The sequence below is a fragment of the Primulina tabacum genome, chromosome 2 (assembly GCF_025594145.1).
Source record: "Primulina tabacum isolate GXHZ01 chromosome 2, ASM2559414v2, whole genome shotgun sequence".
NCBI classification, from domain to species: domain Eukaryota; kingdom Viridiplantae; phylum Streptophyta; class Magnoliopsida; order Lamiales; family Gesneriaceae; genus Primulina; species Primulina tabacum.
This window is the reverse complement of record NC_134551.1, coordinates 7221432-7240436: the sequence shown is the minus strand read 5'-3', so window position 1 is coordinate 7240436 and position 19005 is coordinate 7221432. Positions and strand designations below refer to the sequence as shown.

The 19005-nt window shown below is 35.1% G+C and overlaps 2 protein-coding genes across 5 annotated transcripts; both read right to left on the bottom strand.

Moving 5' to 3' along the window:
• Positions 1-656: 656 nt before the first annotated feature.
• On the bottom strand, positions 657-8680 carry LOC142528849 (putative sucrose-phosphate synthase 1). Its single transcript, XM_075634088.1, has 13 exons — positions 8307-8680; positions 8131-8220; positions 6934-7175; positions 6681-6744; positions 5803-6504; positions 5142-5255; positions 4861-4992; positions 4595-4771; positions 3484-3537; positions 3340-3402; positions 2306-3232; positions 1980-2107; positions 657-1233 (listed from the first exon to the last, which is right to left on the bottom strand). Exons 1-13 carry the CDS (start codon positions 8487-8489, stop codon positions 954-956), a joined length of 3156 nt encoding a protein of 1051 aa, XP_075490203.1. The 5' UTR covers positions 8490-8680; the 3' UTR covers positions 657-953.
• Positions 8681-11403: 2723 nt separating this feature from the next.
• Positions 11404-15554, bottom strand: LOC142528831 (translocase of chloroplast 90, chloroplastic-like). 4 transcript variants are annotated; one of them, XM_075634064.1, is made up of 3 exons: positions 15366-15554; positions 14240-14375; positions 11404-13835 (listed from the first exon to the last, which is right to left on the bottom strand). In XM_075634064.1, the coding sequence occupies exons 2-3, from the start codon at positions 14361-14363 to the stop codon at positions 11563-11565; spliced, it is 2397 nt and encodes a 798-aa protein (XP_075490179.1). In that variant the 5' UTR covers positions 14364-14375; positions 15366-15554; the 3' UTR covers positions 11404-11562. The 4 variants fall into 4 exon arrangements, with proteins under 4 accessions (XP_075490179.1, XP_075490162.1, XP_075490170.1 ...); XM_075634047.1 differs by having other exon boundaries at positions 11405-13841; XM_075634055.1 differs by lacking the exon at positions 15366-15554 and adding an exon at positions 15133-15355 and having other exon boundaries at positions 11405-13841.
• Positions 15555-19005: the final 3451 nt, after the last annotated feature.

Sequence of the window (19005 nt, the reverse complement as noted above, 5' to 3'; positions counted from 1 at the left end):
AACTTATATGTGACAGTCTCACGAGTCGTATTTTTGAGACGGATTTTTTATTTGAATCATCCATGAAAAAGTATTACTTTTTATACTAATAGTATTTCTTTTTATTGTGAATATCGGTAGGATTAACCCGTCTCACAGATAAAGATTCGTGAGACCGTCTCACTAGAAATATACTCTTTCAATAAAATAATGCAAAAAAAAAAAAAAGAAAAAAACTATCATCATTATGTTGGACATATGGAATGTTTCGAAGTGTAAAATATAACTTGGCTAAATATAAGGATTGAATATGCAAGCGAGTTAGTTACATAAAATATACTAAAACCAATTATAAAGTATTATCTCATATATTACCTAGTATTTGATTAAGTGCGTGGGTATGTACGCGTGTGTGTGTGTGTATATAATGTCTTTTTTATGATATGGTATTAACATTTGAATATCAAATGTAATTTTTGACTCTTCTCTAACAATTACAGTTGTTTAGCACCCCTATACTCGGAGAAATATTAGAAAAACACTTGAAAACAAAAATTGCTTTGGTGTTTATGAAAGCCTACTTGAACATTCCATATCCATGTGATATATTTAAGCCAACAAAATTAACGTAGTCGGTATGCAATATATATGAAAAGAAAATTGTATCATTAAAACACATCCATATCAATTTTCCGACCGATTATTATTCAAAATCTGATGTCAGTTGCTCCAAGAGATCTTCCGGGTTTTGTATAACAATAATTATTATATCTATATACAAATTTGTCAACCCCAAGCGATTCTTTTTCTATCCGAACAAACCATTAGAGGGACGACTTTGCTCCAAGAGTTCTTTCTTGATCACATGATCGTGACAAATTAACATGAAGCAGACTTAACAATGTTGTAAATACCAGTAAGTAGCATGAAGTAACGTATAATATCAGGTCATTATCGGGCTAGTATTGGAACGGTTAGTCCTTGAAGACCTGTGAGTCCTCCAATAAAGCTCGGATATCAGAACTGTTGAAACCTTGGGAGGTTTTGACGATATTAGGGCTGTCATAAGATATAACATCTGTAAGAGGGTAGCTTCTGTTAGCATGAAGTTGGCTGCTCGCACCGCTGCAAACTCCAGTCAACACTACAGACTTGTGAACACCCCCGAGCATTTCTTCGTAGTCGGTGTCACCACTTTCCCCAACAAAAACCACCACTTTTGATAACTCCATACCCCAACGAAGATACAAGTACCTACAAAGAAAGTTTCTCTCCATTAATTGAATTGATAGCAGGATTATCGAACTTTGCTAGAAATCCAACACTCTAATATCCTATCATAAAAATTCCGAATTTGACCATTGAGTTACAAAAAGAGGCATGTGGTCATATAAAATATGTGCAAATTGGTCTTGTGGGTGGCCAAGAAGTGTACTCAGTGACCCACGTGCATGGATAGCAATTTCTTCTTACTTGTTTATCCAAATGGAAAAAGTGCCAAGTAAATACGAGATAGAAACAAGAAGCCCTAATTATTTGAATTCTAATTATTTGAATTAGATGGCCGGCTACACACCATGCATGAGAGATTTGTCACTGGGGCATGCCCATGAGAGACTTTGTTACAAGTTTGGTGTCAAGTCACGCTAATAAATCAGGAACAAATAAACTTGCATGATAATCTAGAGCAGTAGAATCCTCAACATGCAACATCAGCAGCAGAACAACATAAGTGGAATCACAGAATTACCATCAATACTACCACGAGATCAGATGAAATACTCGTACAACACTACAGATAAGTAATTTTGATTTCTCTTTTGGTCATACTATTTATTATCAAGGGTTAATGTTCTATATTTTCAACACTAAAGTACAATACACTCAAGCAGCACCAGAACCTTAACGTACAACCAAGATGAAGCTGATAACCTTGCTTGTCATAAAACCCTTGTTTTTATCTACATGTCATAAAACAGATTCATTGATAAAATTGGTACCTGAGTGCTTGAGAACGTGACGCCAGGACTGGAATTACATTAATCTTACTTCCATCTTGACAATGGATCACATGGCAACGTAGTGCCTGAATTCTCATCATTTTCCTTAGTTCCTTCACGGGGGAAACCTGCAACACAAAATTAAGTTGTTATGTTACACAATAAAAGGTTGTTATGGTTAAAGAGTAACTAAAAAAACATAAGAGCCTAATCCTAAACCAGATGTAATTCAATAATATGCTAAGACCTGTAACACATTTCAAGTTGTTAACAGGATCGATGCTCTGAAGGATATGGAATTAAATATGTAAACATAAATATTATACCACTCCATGCTTTTTAATTTTGAAAGAATAACAGTAGTCAGCCGAAGTCTCTTCATCTTCAACGACAGCAGGTTCATTATTTCCTCCCTTCTTATCTGTTGTAGAAGCTGCCCACCTGACCAAAGTCTTTCTCAACCCTTCACCACCCCAGCGGTATTCAATATGTGAATGATAATATAAGTCTACTACAAACGGGTTATCTTCTGAATGGACAGACGAATAATAAAGATCACCACCACTGTTGCAAATAAATGCATCAAAGTTGCTGGGATTCAAGCCTTCTGAAATCAGAAAAGCCCGTACTTCTGTAATGTTGAAGGATGTTGATAAAATAAATCCAACAGAACCTTCATTACGTTCTTTCTCTACGGCTGCAAATATATTTTTATTGCTTTCAGAGAGACCAGAACTTGCATCACCATCTACGGCGATCACAAAAATGTGCTTCCTCCTCCTCAATGCTGGAAACTTACTAGAATTAGAAATTTGTTCTCCTTTGTCAGTAGACACGGATTTTTGTGCACTCTTCACAACACCCTTGGACCACGTCAACACGGCATTTTCTAGCTTATTTTTTAATTCCACAGAACCATCCATGTTTTCTTGGCTCTCATTCTTATCTCCATCTAAGGAGAATTTCAAGTTCAAAGATATATCCTGTATATCCCTCAAGGAATCACTTGGAGAATCTGATTCTGAATTTTCATCTTCCTCTTCGTCTCTCAACCAACGAGGTTTTCTTGGTTTGCAACCAGCTATTCTGGAGAGATAAGTCTTACAATGTTCTGGCCATGAAAAAAGATGAATATTTTTCAATCCATTTGCTCTACATTTTGCCCAGAGATGCTTATCTGCAACCAACTTCAGAAGAGCATCAGCAATAGATTGCTGGTCATGTGGATCTACAAGGAGACCATTGTCTAAGACCTACCATCAACATGGAAAAACAATGTCAGATACAATATACCAAAATACCTAATATAATGTTGAATGGAATCCTTGCAAGTTCATCTTAGGAAAAAGAATAAAAATACCCTGTGTATGTCGACAGGGCCACCATTCTTTGTGGCGACAATGGGCAGACCATATGCTGCTGCCTGTTTTTATGTCAAATAAATCAGGTTGATCACCAGAATAATATACTAGCCAAAACTTAATGAATGTGAAGGCAGGCGCACCTCGATTAGAGTAAGTCCAAAAGGTTCAATAAAAGCGGGATTTATGAAAACACCCTGTCAAAAAATAATGAATTAATGCTCAAACAATCCTGCAAAATAACCAAGAGATATTATAACTTCGGTGACAGTACTCATAACCTCTTTAAGAATGTAGACATCCAAAAGAACCAAAAACTACTTTTCCCCCCTTGAAACTCATCCTCTCATTTCACACCAAAAGTCCAACGTGTCAAAATGTAGTAATTTAATGCCCAATATGGCAATATGCCTTAACTTATGCTGTAAAGATTATAATTCAAATTTCTTGGTAGTCAAATCTAAAAAATTTTAAATCAGATAAGTTGATTAATTTTTTTATTTGTCCATTCAATGAAACATTAACTCAATCGTGCACATGCACACAAAATTTATTTTGCATACACTAGAATAAATAAATGATACAACGGTACAATCTAGAATAAAGTATTATCTGAAAGGATGATACAAACCTAGAACTGGTAAAACTACTTAGTCATGACTAAATTGGTGTGCATTCATGCCCGGCTTAAGTATTTAAATTCATTAATTTCAGTTAAATATAACTTAGGTAAAAAAAATTAGAAAATGACTTTAAAAAATCAAATTTGACTAACAATTTCGCTTCTATTCTTAAATAAGTACATCAAGTGCATTTTGAAAAACAAAATTATTTAATTTTGACATGTTGAGTCCTACTCCTACGGTATGAAAATATTATATTGGTGGTGTTTAAATGAAAAAAGTTTATTGGGTTTTTTGGACATGACAATATTTCAAAAGTATCTTTTCATTTCCTTTCCAAAATTTAATTCTGAGGCTTCCTATAATGAGTGATTTAGAACACAAAATTTTACCAGAAAACTAATAGCGGTGTCAATGTATTTTGCCAAAAGTTTTGAAAATACTCATCCAGCTCGGACAAGCAAAGATTTAAGCATAGCAACAGAGAGCTTTCCCAAGCACAGTTGGGTAAGGGAATATGAAAAGATACCCGAAAAGGAAACTTAATAAGCGTACTAATGACTTTATGGGCCAGTCCCATCCCGTCAAATGAGTCAATATTGCTGTTGATGTAACAGAAACATGAGAATACCTTAGTCTTCGCTGCTAGACGGTAGATAACAGGAACATCATGCTGCTTGTGATGTTTTGGGTATGCCACTTGTCCATATAGATCATACTTATCAATCAGCTTGAGGATTGATAAAAGAACAGAAGCATTCGTGCTCGACATTTCATCAATATTATCTCGATTCCCCATTATTAAGGTCTGTTATCACAAATAAAACAATTGAAATAGTAACACTAGTGCATTATCGGAATTCACCACACATATATGTCAGTATTTATCCAACTTACAAGATTAGCGAGCTCCCTCAGCGGTCGACATTCCCCGAATGCTTTAACCAAGGTAGTAAGGTTTTTCTTTGGATCAGGCCTTGCAAGTGCAAGTATCATAGGCTTCCTGGGATTTGAAAAGAAGCGCATTACCTGTTTGCAGATCACTATTAGAAAGTGGCAAGAACTTTGGAAACTTTAGAGGCCTTACAAAATATACGAGGAATATATTTAAATAGTGGGAAAAAGTCAGAAATAAAGTCGTCACACATGAATGAGACTACAGGTTTAACAACTTTAACCTCAGCCCAAATAGCTGGATCTGGGGATTTCCCGTCTGTGTTTGCTTCTGGTTCAGTATCCATGTCTCCATCATGTGGAACGATGTGATGAAATTCCATCCCAGGTGGCATCACCTGAAAGCACAAAATCATGCTCTTATTAAATCACAATGGAAGAGTAAAACTATCTCACCTATAAGTGCCACAAAGCACGACTATAAATTTACGCTGTCTGATGAAAGATAACATTTAAGATATATACCACTTTTATCTGAAACTTGAGGCTAACAATGAGAGCTTTTATATTTTCATCCTCATGATAAAGTAACACAGTTTTTTGAGTTCACGAACAAAATGATTGAAAAAAAATTGGTTTAGCTTAAAAATATTAGACTAGGGGCATTAGGTTGCAAATTATGTCACATCATTGGTGAATCCTTTATTTCAATAACTTCCCAACTAAAATATTGAAAATTCTTCTAGACGGTTTCATCAAGCCAAAAAGAGCCACTATAAAAACATGATGATAAATGTGACTTCAGCATCAGCATGCTAAATCATTATCTGTCTTGGCTAAAAAAGGGGATCAGCGGAAGATGTCATAAAGAAAGAGCAAGATACACGATCATATGAACTTATGATTTCAGAAAAAAAAATCGAGAACGAAGTAATAAGTACTTACAACCATGCGAGGCGTGAACCTTCCATAACAGCTCACATTACGCCTAATCCTAGCACGTAATTTACGCTCCAGTATAGGATCAAAACCATCATACAAGCGCCACTGCTCCTCTATCTCCTGTCTTGTGCTGGTAATGACTATTTCAGAGGCATCGAGAGATAATTCTTCTGCCTCTATTCTACGCATTATTTTGTATGTAGAATTGATTTCATCTCTTGACTGTCGGCCTTGCCTCAAAAGTTGTTCTAGTTTATCACGACCAAGAGAATGGCCAGTGAAAAGCATTGGTACATTTAGAGCACCAGATAAAAGAGCAGCAGAGTCACCTGCATCTGCATAATGTCCATGTATGGCAACAGGCCAAACTGGGTGTCCGTTACCAATTTGCTCGCCGAGTACCTTTGACATCTGTACAATGTGGTTAAGAGCACCATCAACAAATTCAGGGATGTGTGGCCACAATAATTCTTTTGGAATATATGCATCTTTTGGGCCAAAGGGGATGCGAATTATGTAAGCACCACTACTCTCTCCCATCTCATGCATCAGGCCTTCTGAACTTCGTGGAGGCGGCAGCATCTCTGTCGGTTCACCATAGCTCCAGTCTACCTCTGGTGATGATATCTGTCTAGTAAGCAAATCGACGCGATACACACCTGGCATTGAACCTAAAGCCCTTGCGAGTTCGACAACATATTTCACCTAAAGAAATATAGGAAAGAGGTCATTTACATGCATGAAAAGAGTACATGGAATTATTCAAGACACAATCAACTCGGTGCTACACGATGCGGTTGAGAATTTCATAAAACACAAGCACAAATGGACGTGACAAGGAAAATAAATGTCAGATGAGCATTCCTTGAAACCAGCCCTACCTGACCACCAGTATCAGAATCACGGCCAAGCTCCATGTTTTCACCACGTATCAAACCATGAAGGCTGCAAGAGAACTAACGTCAAGAAAGCAGGGTAACTATGTTTTCACTTTTTGAAGATCACAATTTTCAGACAGGAGCATCAATTAAGAAAATTTGAAAGATCATACTCCCTTCAGCCATGAAAAAACACATTTCATCTGTGTCAATTCCTTCTTATAACAACTCAAGCTTTACAATATTATTTTCATACCTAATCAGTACAATATACAGCCTTTTCCCTTTTTGTTGACTACTCCAGGCCTCCATTGTATCAACAGAACTAATTCTAGGCAGTCGACTCCTAGTGCTTTCAGCATGAGTTGAAATATCACTAACTGCGTCTCCCTTTTCCCCCTCGGATAAGTCTTCAGACATGTCAGCAACAGCTTCTCTGCGACCTCTTTCACGCTCAAGACGACGTTTTGCCATCCTCTGGGCTTGCTCTCCTTCAAGCTACACTTATAAGTCATTGAAATAAATGATGAATATAGAGCTAGAGAATAAAAAATGTAACAAATAAACCAACAAAAGTACGTAAAAAGCTTTTGCTAATCAAAGCACCAGCAAGTTGGCCTGTTCTCGTTGATCCTCAAATGTTAAAAGTCAATAATAGTGACAAATTTAAAAACTAAGTCAATTAAACATGGTGAATCCCAGAATCTGCAACCATTAACTTTTGGTTTATGAAACAAAATTTTACCATGCTAAACATTAAAGACACTTTTTAGGAATTAACTGAGTAAGAAAACTGAGGGAAGTTTCAGGGTGGAATCGCGATCATAGCACGTAAGCAAATCAGACTGATGTCAAAGAAAATCATGTAGCGGAGATTCCGCAAATGGTAGTAATCACAAAAATTGTAGCCATTGAGATGCTTAACCTTGTATATCCAAACAAAAATCAGGAATGAATTTATAAACATATTTCAAGAAAGCATTCAAGCACATTGGATGGGATTTCTTGATCTTGTTCTGTAGAAGAAGCTGAAGAAAATGGATCTCAGGTTGCTTATGATCGCTGTTCTATCCAATATCCCACAACTATTATGATCACTTGCAAGCAAAGATTGTGATCATGAAAATGCATTTCGCAGTGAAGGAACCAGCTCTTGTTTGCCACTACACTCAAAAATGTTAAACTAGTATAGAAGTTTCACCTTTACATTTTAGCCAACCAACGGCTTTCAGAAAAACAAATTTAGTCCACTTGTATTGCCCTCATCAGTTATTGCATTCATATCCTTGACAATCACCAGATTCCGCTAAAATATCAAACCATCAACCGTTGCATCTATCGAATATATAAAGTAACCACAAAAAGCAGAAGAAATCAAAGACGCACAGACACCCGTAAAAGATATCATAAGCGAAGCAATCCCTCAATACTCAAAGATTTAAAACAAAATCACCTGCTTTTTCTGGCGAGCCAAATTCCATATCCGCCAGCACATGTTCTCCAGCCTCGTGTTCCTCTCCTGCGGACTCCTCGTAGCTTGAGCCTACATCCACACAAAAAACACACATCATTAGAATCATCTAAACATAAACACATGCACAAGCAATAGAGAAGAAAAAACACACATACCCTGGCCCAAGAGCGGTGGAGATCGGTCTCATCGAATCCAGTGATCACCTCCTCCACAAAATACCTAGTGGGACTGAATCTCCCCCTCTCCCGTAGCAGCAGAGATGACTTCTTATCCGCAATCGGAGGGCCAACGTCCAAAATCGCGTCCAAGTAGCTGTTAATCCAATCGTTTCCCGCCATTACAGTATAATTTTGCGTATGAATCCGTATATTTCTTGTAATCTAATATCCCCGTGACTGATTATGAACGCGAATGCACATGCGTAGAGACAGACTGTGCATCCAAAAAGAAAGCACGATATATAGAGGTTTTCGATTCTAGAAATTTTGACAAGAAAATGATCATCGCTTTATTCTTTTCAAATAAATTGGCCAACCAAGGTATTATTAGTAAATCGACAAAGAAAATGACTCTCGGGTCGGTGAAATATACAAACATGAAAGTAAATGATTTCGAATTTTATCAATATTTTTTCGTTCGAATCTAGCTAGGCTAATACCGTTTATCTATGATCTATTCTATTTTATTAAAAACTGAAGACATGATAGTAGCTAACTAAAAAGGACAACAATTTTTTCATCCAACTTTATCCTGTTATATGATATTAATATTATATTTTTGTTTTTTTTTTAAAAAAAAAATTTCAACACGCACTTTTTTTTTTATTTTTTTTATTTCAACAATTCAAATATCAATTTAGTTCATCCATAATTTGTCAAATTTCACTTTAGTCCATCGATAATGATAAAAAAGATTGTACACACACCGCGTGTGCAGAGTAGCTAGTTTACATTAATATACTCATGAACGTATGGTGTGTTTATAAATTATTTTTTATAATTTATTTAGTTTATATTTAACTAATGATCAAAATGTAATTACAAGAAATAACAAGAGATCGTACCGTAATTTTGATATATGAATTAAAAAAATTTAAAAAAAAAGAAAAAAATGATCTAAAAAATTAATAGTGCAGGAAACAAAGAATTTATCGGTTGAGCTACATGTGATTTATATCAGTTTTAACTCTTTATTAATATATATAATTAATAAAACAGATCATGATACCAAAAATTAATTACTTTGTATATATCAAAATAAATCTAACATAGTTACGACTGTGTTAAGTCAAATACTGTATGCAATGTACACCCAAAAAGTAGTAAGAATTGTTTTTCAATAAATAGTAACAATTAAGGAATATGCGTGAGAATAAATACCCTCCACCGAATTATGCTTCAATAAAATTAATATTTATTTATCTATTTATTTCTTTTTATGTGTGTATGTGTCATGTGTGGATTAATGGGGGCCTCTTTCTCTCTTCTCTTGTTTTCCTTTCTTATTTTCTACTTTTCCCAACAGTTGTGCAGATGACGTGTAACTTAAATTTACATTCCATCGCTTCGTTGTATCGTTACCACAAAAACTTACGTGAGATGGATCTTACTAGTCGTATTTTATGAGACGGATTTTTTATTTGGATCATCCATGAAAAAGTATTATTTTTTATGCAAATAGTATTACTTTTTATCGTGAATATCGGTAGTGTTGACTCGTCTCACAGATAAAAATTCGTGAGATCGACTTATTCATTTTTAATTTATGATCTTTATTCTTTATGTTATATATGATTGGTAATTTAATGTGATTTTGATATATGTTTGAAGTGACTGAATAATGATTAGGTTTATGTCCTTTCATTGCCGAGGTGAATATGGAGAAAATAATAAAAAGGAACATTCAAGTACAGTGAGTGAGTAGGCCATTTTCTCTATTAAATTTAACCCATTTTCTCAACCATTTTGTAGATTTTTTTTTTTTTTTTGTCGAATAGTTTAATTCGGGGTTGTTACTGCGTGGCACTGATTTTATTGGACCACATCCAACGTCCCATCCTTTACCTGCAACGTGTCCCAATTTATTAATCGAAAGCACTACCATTTCGAAAGCTACGTGTATGTACACTACCATTTCGAAAGCTACGTGTATGTATTGTCATATATATTATACATTAATTGGTTTCAAAAAAGGCATCCAATTATTCAGGAGTTTTGCTTATCAAAAGTGTGTGTTGATGCAAAACTATATTTTAAATCACAATAACTACCGTAAAATAGTTTTATGAATCAATTTTATGAAATAAAAATTACAGATAGAGTTAATTCATTTTACAAATAAAGATATGTCAGATCGTGTTACAGATCATAAGAATCACGAGTACGCAAGTTTTAACATGAGGAACCTAGCAACCACTCAAAGAATAAAATACAAGGACATAAGAATCGGAGATCCAAACACAAGTATGAGTTAATATAAGAAATCAATTTATTCATTTTATTAATGAAGAACAAGTCTCTATTTTGAAAGATTTATTAGTAACACATAATTTGATTGTTAGAATGGCTGAAAAGTATATCATTAGTAGTATTTATATTTTCGACTTAAGTTAATTTAAATACTAAATAAAAAAATTAATAGAATTTAAAAAATGTATGTATGAGTCAAGTGAGAAATTTATAAAATATATTTAAGTATGATTAATAAAATAAATAATATCTACAGATAAATATTTAATTATAGTGCATATGAAAATTTTTATTTCTTAATCATACTAACATAAAAAATAATTCTGATAAATATGGATTTCTAAAATAAAAAAAGTAATATTCATAAAAATATTAAAAATAATGGATGAGAATTAAATAAGGTGTTCAAAATGGAAAGGAATTTTTTTAGCAATAAAAAATATTAAAGAAAACAACAAAAAAACAAAGCCACGTTATGTTGTTCATCCAGAAATCATAAAAGCAAATAAATAGTAACAAGCTCAAAAAAAATAACTTCTTGTGGCATAATAAGGAATATAATTCTCCTTGATTTACATTAATTAAAAAATTAGGTGTCTAAATGTAACCTTTTAATTTTTTGATTTAATATGTATCAAATATGGCATTTAAAGTGGTATATACTTGAACATAGAACAGTTCATAAATGAATTTGATAATCAATCAATAGTTTATGTCCTCAGCTAAAATTTATTGAGTAAAAATTGTTTTTAGCATTACTCATTTACAAATTATGCTTGATAGTGATACAAAGACATTCGGGTTCAAGTGTTTTTTCTCTAAATAATTGAGGAAATTTGACAAATCTTTTTCTATTTTATGATATGAAAAAAGTTTAAATTCATGAATTAATTTTCTTTCTCCCATTAAACAGAAAAAAAAACCCTGTATTACCAAAAAAAAACTACCCTGTTTCAAGAGTTTCTCTACTGCTAAGATTATTTTTTGATTTTCTCCTAAACAGGCATCTGAACATGGAGATAACTGCGACAAGAGCTATTTCCATGTGCTCAGAGCTATTTATCTTTACCCTTAACTGACCCATTTTCTGGCTATTGATACTGGCGTTCACTGACATTGATGTACTCCGGCTCAATCTAAAGTGAGACAGCAGGTTTCCACCCAAAACTGGTTCTTTGTTAAAAGAAAGGATTGTCATTGACACACTGACCTTTTCATCTCTCACAGGATAGTCTTTCCCTCGTAATGTCGCTTCAAGACTCCCGCCGTAGGCAACTAGCCCAGCACCTGTCACATGACCTGCATTCATTTTTAAGTTAAGCCTCCTCCGAACTGAGATGCTGTCTTCAATCTTGGAACCAAAAATATATCTATTTCCATGATATGTCACAAGAACACCACATTCAGTGGCATTTTGTTTGAAGTTCTTCAGCTTTGTGTTGCCACGTATGGAACAGATCAATTCTTTGCCGGTAGATTGGACATCCAGGCCAATGCTGCACGCGGGCCCCCTTGGAAATAAGAAGGCTGCTGTTGATTCAGATTGTATATTGAAATCTTGTTTGTCCTTGCTCATTTGTCCCGCGACATGCATAATTGTGTTCTTTGTTACTTCCGTGGTTATCTCAAGGTTGATTCCATCAAAACCTACATCATGATCCCATCCGTGTGGATCGAGAACTGGTCTTGCTACCAATTGGTCACCTTTAACAAGGCAGCGAAATCTATGCTCGGGGGAACTTGAATCAAAACTTGGAGGGACAGCCATGTCTGGCAGCATAATTGCCTCAGGTGGCCCTTCTTGATTTTCGGCATTCTCATCTGATCCCAAACCAGAAGTACCTTTTTCCTTTCTTCTGATATACTCTTGTTTCAGTAGATTCTTCAAATAAAGTGTCTCCCTGTAATCTAACTCATCAAGATAATCCTTTTTATCAGATGATGTCAATTTCTGGAATTGAACTCTATTCAGTATACGGATGGGAGGTAGTTGCTCATATTCATTTTCATCTTCCTCTTCCATATCAGAAAAAAAGAATTCGTCAGTTTCTTCACTATCAGCTCCACCAGGATTCAAATGAACACTATGCTTGAGGAAAGACGAGAGTAGATGAGGCAAAGAAGGGTGTCGGACATTGCTCAAACGCCCCAACTGTATTTTGTCCCCATATTCCAAAATGGTGTTAACATCACCAAGAATTTTGGTGCATATGCATAATAACATGAACTGGGATGTCCACAGCTGTCCATTTGGAAGTATCTTCCTCCCACTATTATCCATCATACAGTGCGGATGATTCTCCACCAAAATTACAGGGTTTTCAAGTTTAGTATCCAAAATAGCTCGGTGAATTTGGTGTTGTACCACATTGGTGCAGTAACTAACATAAGAATCATAGCTCACAGGATACCCATTTGGACCTTCAGGAAGGACTGCAGAGGCATGCGTCATAACAATGTTGGTGTTGAACCAAATTGCAGGGCCAAGGATGTCAGTGATAAGCTTCAGTAATGAAAAGTCACCATACCCCATGTCAATCAAGTCGAGACGTTCAAAATACAAAACAACATCCGGTGGCGATTTTCTAATAAATCGCTTCACAGAATGTAAAATTTTCCTATTTTTACTCACATAATTTCTCGACGAAGGCAACAGGCCAGGTGTATCAATAAAAGATATTCTAATGCCATTCACAAGCCCAACAATCTCTTGGACTTGACGCGTGGCAGGATGAAACGCATCAGTTGTAGCTTTAGACTCACCAAATATGGAATTTATTGTTGAACTCTTGCCAACACCAGTTCTGCCCAAAACAAGAATTTTCAGAGAGAAGTTCAGTTTCGGTACATCTATGGCTTCTTGCTCTGCGGCTGTGACTCGAGCTCTGTCTAATTTGAAATTAGCCCTTTTTAGATCTGATTCACCAGCTCGAATCAAAGTTGCCAGTTGGATCCGATATAAGACCTTTGCCACCAAAAGATTATCTCGTGACAGGCCAACTCGTTGAAGAATACGCAAAAATTTGATTTGTAGAGCTTCAACCATGACAAGAGGCTCCAAATCCGTCTCGTCACTGCTGAGACCAGAGCCAGAAGAACTTTCCATTCCCATGGATAAGGGATGTGAAGCCAACTGATTATCACCAGATGAGCATGGCGCCCCAGCAGAAACTGGTTCTGGTTGCATGACCAAATTAGTGTTGGCGTGAGTCAACCCTGAAGCTTAAAAATTACAGCAGGCAGCTGCTGTCAGAAAAATTCATAATCTACATAAAGACCCAACCATCTTATTTTCAAACTAGTGATTTTCTCTTAATTCAAGATCCTAAGGAATTTAAAATGTCAAAATTAGCGAGTAAAAAATCTGAAAATTTTCTGAATATTTCTCACAAGGAAATTGTGGGTAGCCTATCATTGCAACTTCCTAATCTCACTACTCAAGCTCAACGAGAAATTCCTATCCATGAAATAAAGTATACATAATACTTCATTCCAAAATAAATCTTCAGACTGTATCCAACCAATAATAATTGTATGCTTTCATATCAAAACCCTTGCAAAGAAAAGAAACTCCAGCTAAAAAACAACCAAAAGCACCAATGTAAAGGAAAGGGTGTTACCTTGATTCCCTAACTCTTCATTAAGAGACTCGTCTAGATAGTTTTCTGACGCTGAGATTGGTCTCGTAGAACCTTTTGAATTCAATACTATCTGAGATAAAACCCAATCCTTAATGCTTGCCATGCAAACTGTGACCTGAAAAAGGAAGTTAATCAAAGAATAATATTCTCTCAAGTGTAACTAAAACCAACAAACAAGATTTCCAATCATCCAATACCATGTAAAAGAATAGAGCCATGGCAGTGAAATCCTAGTGAAAAAGCATGGAACCAAGAAAAGAACATATCTGTCAAAAAAGTAAATATTTAGTTGAGCAGCCTATTACGACAAGAACAATAGGCCTTTGTCCCACTAAGTAAGGTTGACTATATGGATCCTCCTACACCGGTGTGCTCTATCGTTTACTATATCCTCATCTATGATCAAAAGAATTTTATTATATTATATCGCTACTAACCAAGTCTTGCTGGATAGTCGATTGTCTACAATAAAATTCAACTGTTGGCATTTTCATCATTCAAGTGCAGATGTTCCTAATTACACAACCTAAAGAAGTTTATGGTGTCCATCGTCTGAATAAGTAAATGACAAAGGACAAGTCTATAGAAGTGAAGGTTTCGGAACAGTTCAACAGCGTCAAAAAAAGAAAAGAAAAATCTTGATGACCCTTCAATGCAGACAACCCGACTCTTAGGTCGCTAAGTTTTCTTTTATATCCTGATAATTCATATAACTCAAGTATAATTCAGATACTTCAAACTCCCAGAAAATTTCCCCAAAATTACCCCACAAATAAACAGACCAGAAGCCACATGCATAAAACATGTCTCGAATCTTCTTCAGATCACTCATTTCACCTCCACAAATATCAAATGAAGCTTCAGAAACTCACAATTGGTACTGAAGTTCAGTACAGCAACACCAATTAACAACTTCCGATACTCTACTCGGCAAAGAAACAACCGATAATCAAACATTTAAGCAAACAAATGAAAGGTTTTAACGCAAGCAATCCTTAAATTTAAGCCCGCGCTGAAGTAATAAGGAAAAAATTAGAAAGACAGCTGAAATATCCAATCCCATACATTCGCAGATAAAAACAAAATAGTTTCTCAATTCCCATACCACAGCCGCCAGCTGTCCGCCTGTCTATCTTCTGAATCGCATCCAACGGATTCTTCAGCTTGTAAAGTTAGAAACTTTGGCGCAGTCGAAGATAACCCGGGATCATCTATGAAGGTGGGGTTTCTTTGTTCGCCATTTAAAAGAAAGATAAGATGCAACGAGGCCGCAACAATTTCACCCAAAACCGTGTACGATCCCACGTTTGTGAAACACATATGATATTTGACCACTATTCATTGTAAATATGAATTGTGTGAGACCGTCTCATCGGAGTAATACTTAACTAATAAACTGACGCACGCGTTGCGTGTTTGTATAATATTTTTATAATTCATTTGATTTATATTTAATGAGGATAAAAATATAATTATAAGAAATAGCGAGAGACTACACTGTAATTTTTATATATAAATTAAAAAATAAATTGAAAAATAAAATATTAAAAAAATGACTTCAATGAGGATTGAACTGATAATCTAAACCCCAAGAAACAATGACTCTATCCGAAGAAATACATATAACTTACAATAAAATTTTAACATTTTATTAATATATGATTATTAAAACAGACCATGACACCAAAGTTAGTTATTCTAAGTGTCTCAAACTTAATAAAATAGTATAGATATATATATGAGTTTAAAATTTTGGACATTATTATAAAATATATATTTGATCATATACTTTAATACGCGATCTGATAACAATAGTTAATCATTTAAAAAAATTTCACAAATTATATTTTTATAATGATCGAGATATTTAAATTGACTTTAATCAAATAAAAATTTAAATATCTTCAAATATATTAATAAATTTTCTTATTTAAATCTTTCAAATATGTAAAGTAAGATATTTTGAAAAAATATCAAAAAGCCCGAGAGCGAGAGATCGTGTACTTCATGCCCTTGGTAGGCATATATGAGGAGGCAACAACCACCTCGTCTCCGCAGGTCTTTCTATAATATCCTCTTTGCTTATCAATCTTCTTCTTGTCCTTATTTATTTGATTTTCTTCCCTTTCCAAGCATGAACATGCTGATAAGGGCCATTGGTCGCGATTCGACCCGTACCTCTGAGGCCTCCACGTCTCGTCGTCAGGCCAAGGAAACTCGAGTGAAGCTCGACCAGATGAAGGCCGAGAAGCAGCAGCTCCATCGGTGGGAGATCAATGATCTTCATGCTGCGAAGGACTGACTGAGGGTTGGAGTCATTATTGATCACTTGGACCTAATTCAATCCCAAAAGCTAGCTCAAGAAGGAAGATTGTCCAAGTCCATATATTCAACTCTCAGGAACTTTGTCCAACCGATGTGAGACAACTTAACACACCTCTCTTACGTCTATGAATGAACAGCTGGAGCATAAAGACATTAACAAGTGACTCAACTATGAATGATTAACACATAATGATGAGTCTGAGCTTGATACCATGTTAAGATTGAGACTTAGACATAACTTAATCTCAAAAGTTAGTTGAAAGAAAAATGATCGTTCATGTCTATATATATAACTTTCAAGAACTTTTTTATGTAACGTAAGATATTTTCACAGTGTGTGCACAAGAAAAGAGCTCGGCCGCTGGGCCGCGATCTACTGACAGATATATATGTGTGTGTGTGTGTGTGTTGACTAGTGCATTACATTTTTGTCTTCAAATCAACTAATAATGGTGTGTGACAATAATGTTTGAATGAAAATTTTTCATTGTTATTATTATTTACTTGTTATTATTTTTGATTTTATCTGATTAAATATAATTTATGATTCTACGATAATAATATATTATATGAACCTAGCTCAGTCTTAACCGTCAAATAAGGTAAATCTTTCCTTAAAAAACAATTAATTAATATTAAAGTCTCCCCAAAGACAATTAATATAGTTGTTAAGCATTTCCTTGGATATTAGTGTGATAGGATTGGTTCTAGGCACCTACGAGGGTGCTTCAAACATAATATTCTCAATGAGCTGTAATAGCTCGTATTCTAAAAATGTAAACACCGATGAATTAAATCGAGTTTGATTTTAAACCAAGCGAAAAATACTCGAAGTAATCCTTCGTTAAAAAAGCTGATCAGTTTAAAGCTTTTATCTTGTGTCAACTGATTAATTGAAATAAAGGGGGATCAATTCTTGCTTATATAAGTTGAGTTATGGTGAGAATTTAACTGATATCAGCTCGAACTGATCAAATCAGTTTAAAACAATAGTTAAACAGTTAAATACACATGATATATTTATGAATGTTCAGAGACTTCAACTGCTCCTACGTCACCCCTTCTACCACCTCGGGTAGGATCCACTAGAAGACTTTGATTTATACAACACCTTGTACAAACCCACTCAGCTTAGGACTTACGCTACTGTCTAACTGAACTCCTAGTCTAGACTGAAGGCAACACCTTTTAGCCAACACTTGTTTAACGTCTATATGTAAAAGACTACATACACAAATTTAATGTCTTTGTGCAAGACTCACTCAGCTTTTCAATACACTCTATTCTTTGTGTATATGTGAGTGATGGTGTGTGTGTGTGTGAGAGAACTGATTTATGAATACAACACGAAAGTGTTCTCATATACTGAGGGAACTGTGCTTCTAATCTAAGCCGATAACACGTTAAAGTGTTCCCTCAAATCTGGACTGGTTGCTTCTCGTAAGCTGATATGAATTGAGCGTGCCCTATCTTCCTCTCTTTGTTTTTCACACATCTGTTGATGGTCTTGATCTTGTATTTTATAGATGCAATGTAACCGTACATCAAGACTCATCAAATGTGTTCGTTACAGTTTAAATCCGTTCCTCGAAATTTGTGTCTTTTCTTTTCTGACAGCCATTCTGGAACGTCTCGACTTTAAGCTCTGCTGAAACATTCATTATTGTCCTTTGATTGGACAATTGCTTTCTTTAATGCGCACAGCTGGATTCCACTTAGATAAGCTTGTCTTGTTCTGCAAAATGGTCGGCTCCTAATTGATGCTCTGAACTGGTCAGGTGAATTGATCTTGAACTGGTGTGGTGAAATCAGTTGGCTCGTCAGTTGAACTGATTTCACTGATTCAGTTGAATTGGTAAGTTGGGCTATTCTTCAGTTGAACTCTTCATCAGCTGGCCGGGCTTCTGAAGGTCTTCTGCTGAACCACCTATCAACTGAACTGGTCTTTGATATTGCAGTTGGGTTGGTTCAGTTTGGGCAATCAGTTGGCATTTTTAGTTTGCATCTTGATAGCTTCTGTTTTGGCTCAGTAACTGATCAGTTCCAAGCCTGATCAGTTTCAGCTTTCTGCGCACTTAGGTATATTAATTAGAAACAAAATAACAAGTTTTATTAACATCAAAATTAAGATTGCGGACATGAAATGTTCCAACATAGTGTGTTGAATAATCTCATTCAATGTTTCCAATTTATGACTTTTTTTTCTTTTTTTTTTTGAAAGGAAAATTTCTAACTTATTGCTATACAAACCTTTGAGTAAGTGAATCAGTGACCTTTAACGGCCAAAAAATCACCTTTTGCACATTTTATAACATTTACATTTACACTAAATTAAATTTGCAATCTTTCTTGTATTTAACGATGCCATGCAGCTGGGAATATAAGTAGAGTACTTGAAGCCTTGTGTTGATACCTCAGAC

Coding starts and splice junctions, on each gene's coding strand:
- LOC142528849 (XM_075634088.1), bottom strand. CDS start 8,489: ATGGCGGGAAACGATTGGATTAACAGCTACTTGGACGCGATTTTGGAC. Junction 8,221..8,306: donor TCCACCGCTCTTGGGCCAGG/GTATGTGTGTTT, acceptor GTGTGGATGTAG/GCTCAAGCTACGAGGAGTCC. Junction 1,234..1,979: donor TCACGTTCTCAAGCACTCAG/GTACCAATTTTA, acceptor CTTTCTTTGTAG/GTACTTGTATCTTCGTTGGG.
- LOC142528831 (XM_075634047.1), bottom strand. CDS start 14,363: ATGGCAAGCATTAAGGATTGGGTTTTATCTCAGATAGTATTGAATTCA. Junction 13,842..14,239: donor TGAAGAGTTAGGGAATCAAG/GTAACACCCTTT, acceptor GTAATTTTTAAG/CTTCAGGGTTGACTCACGCC.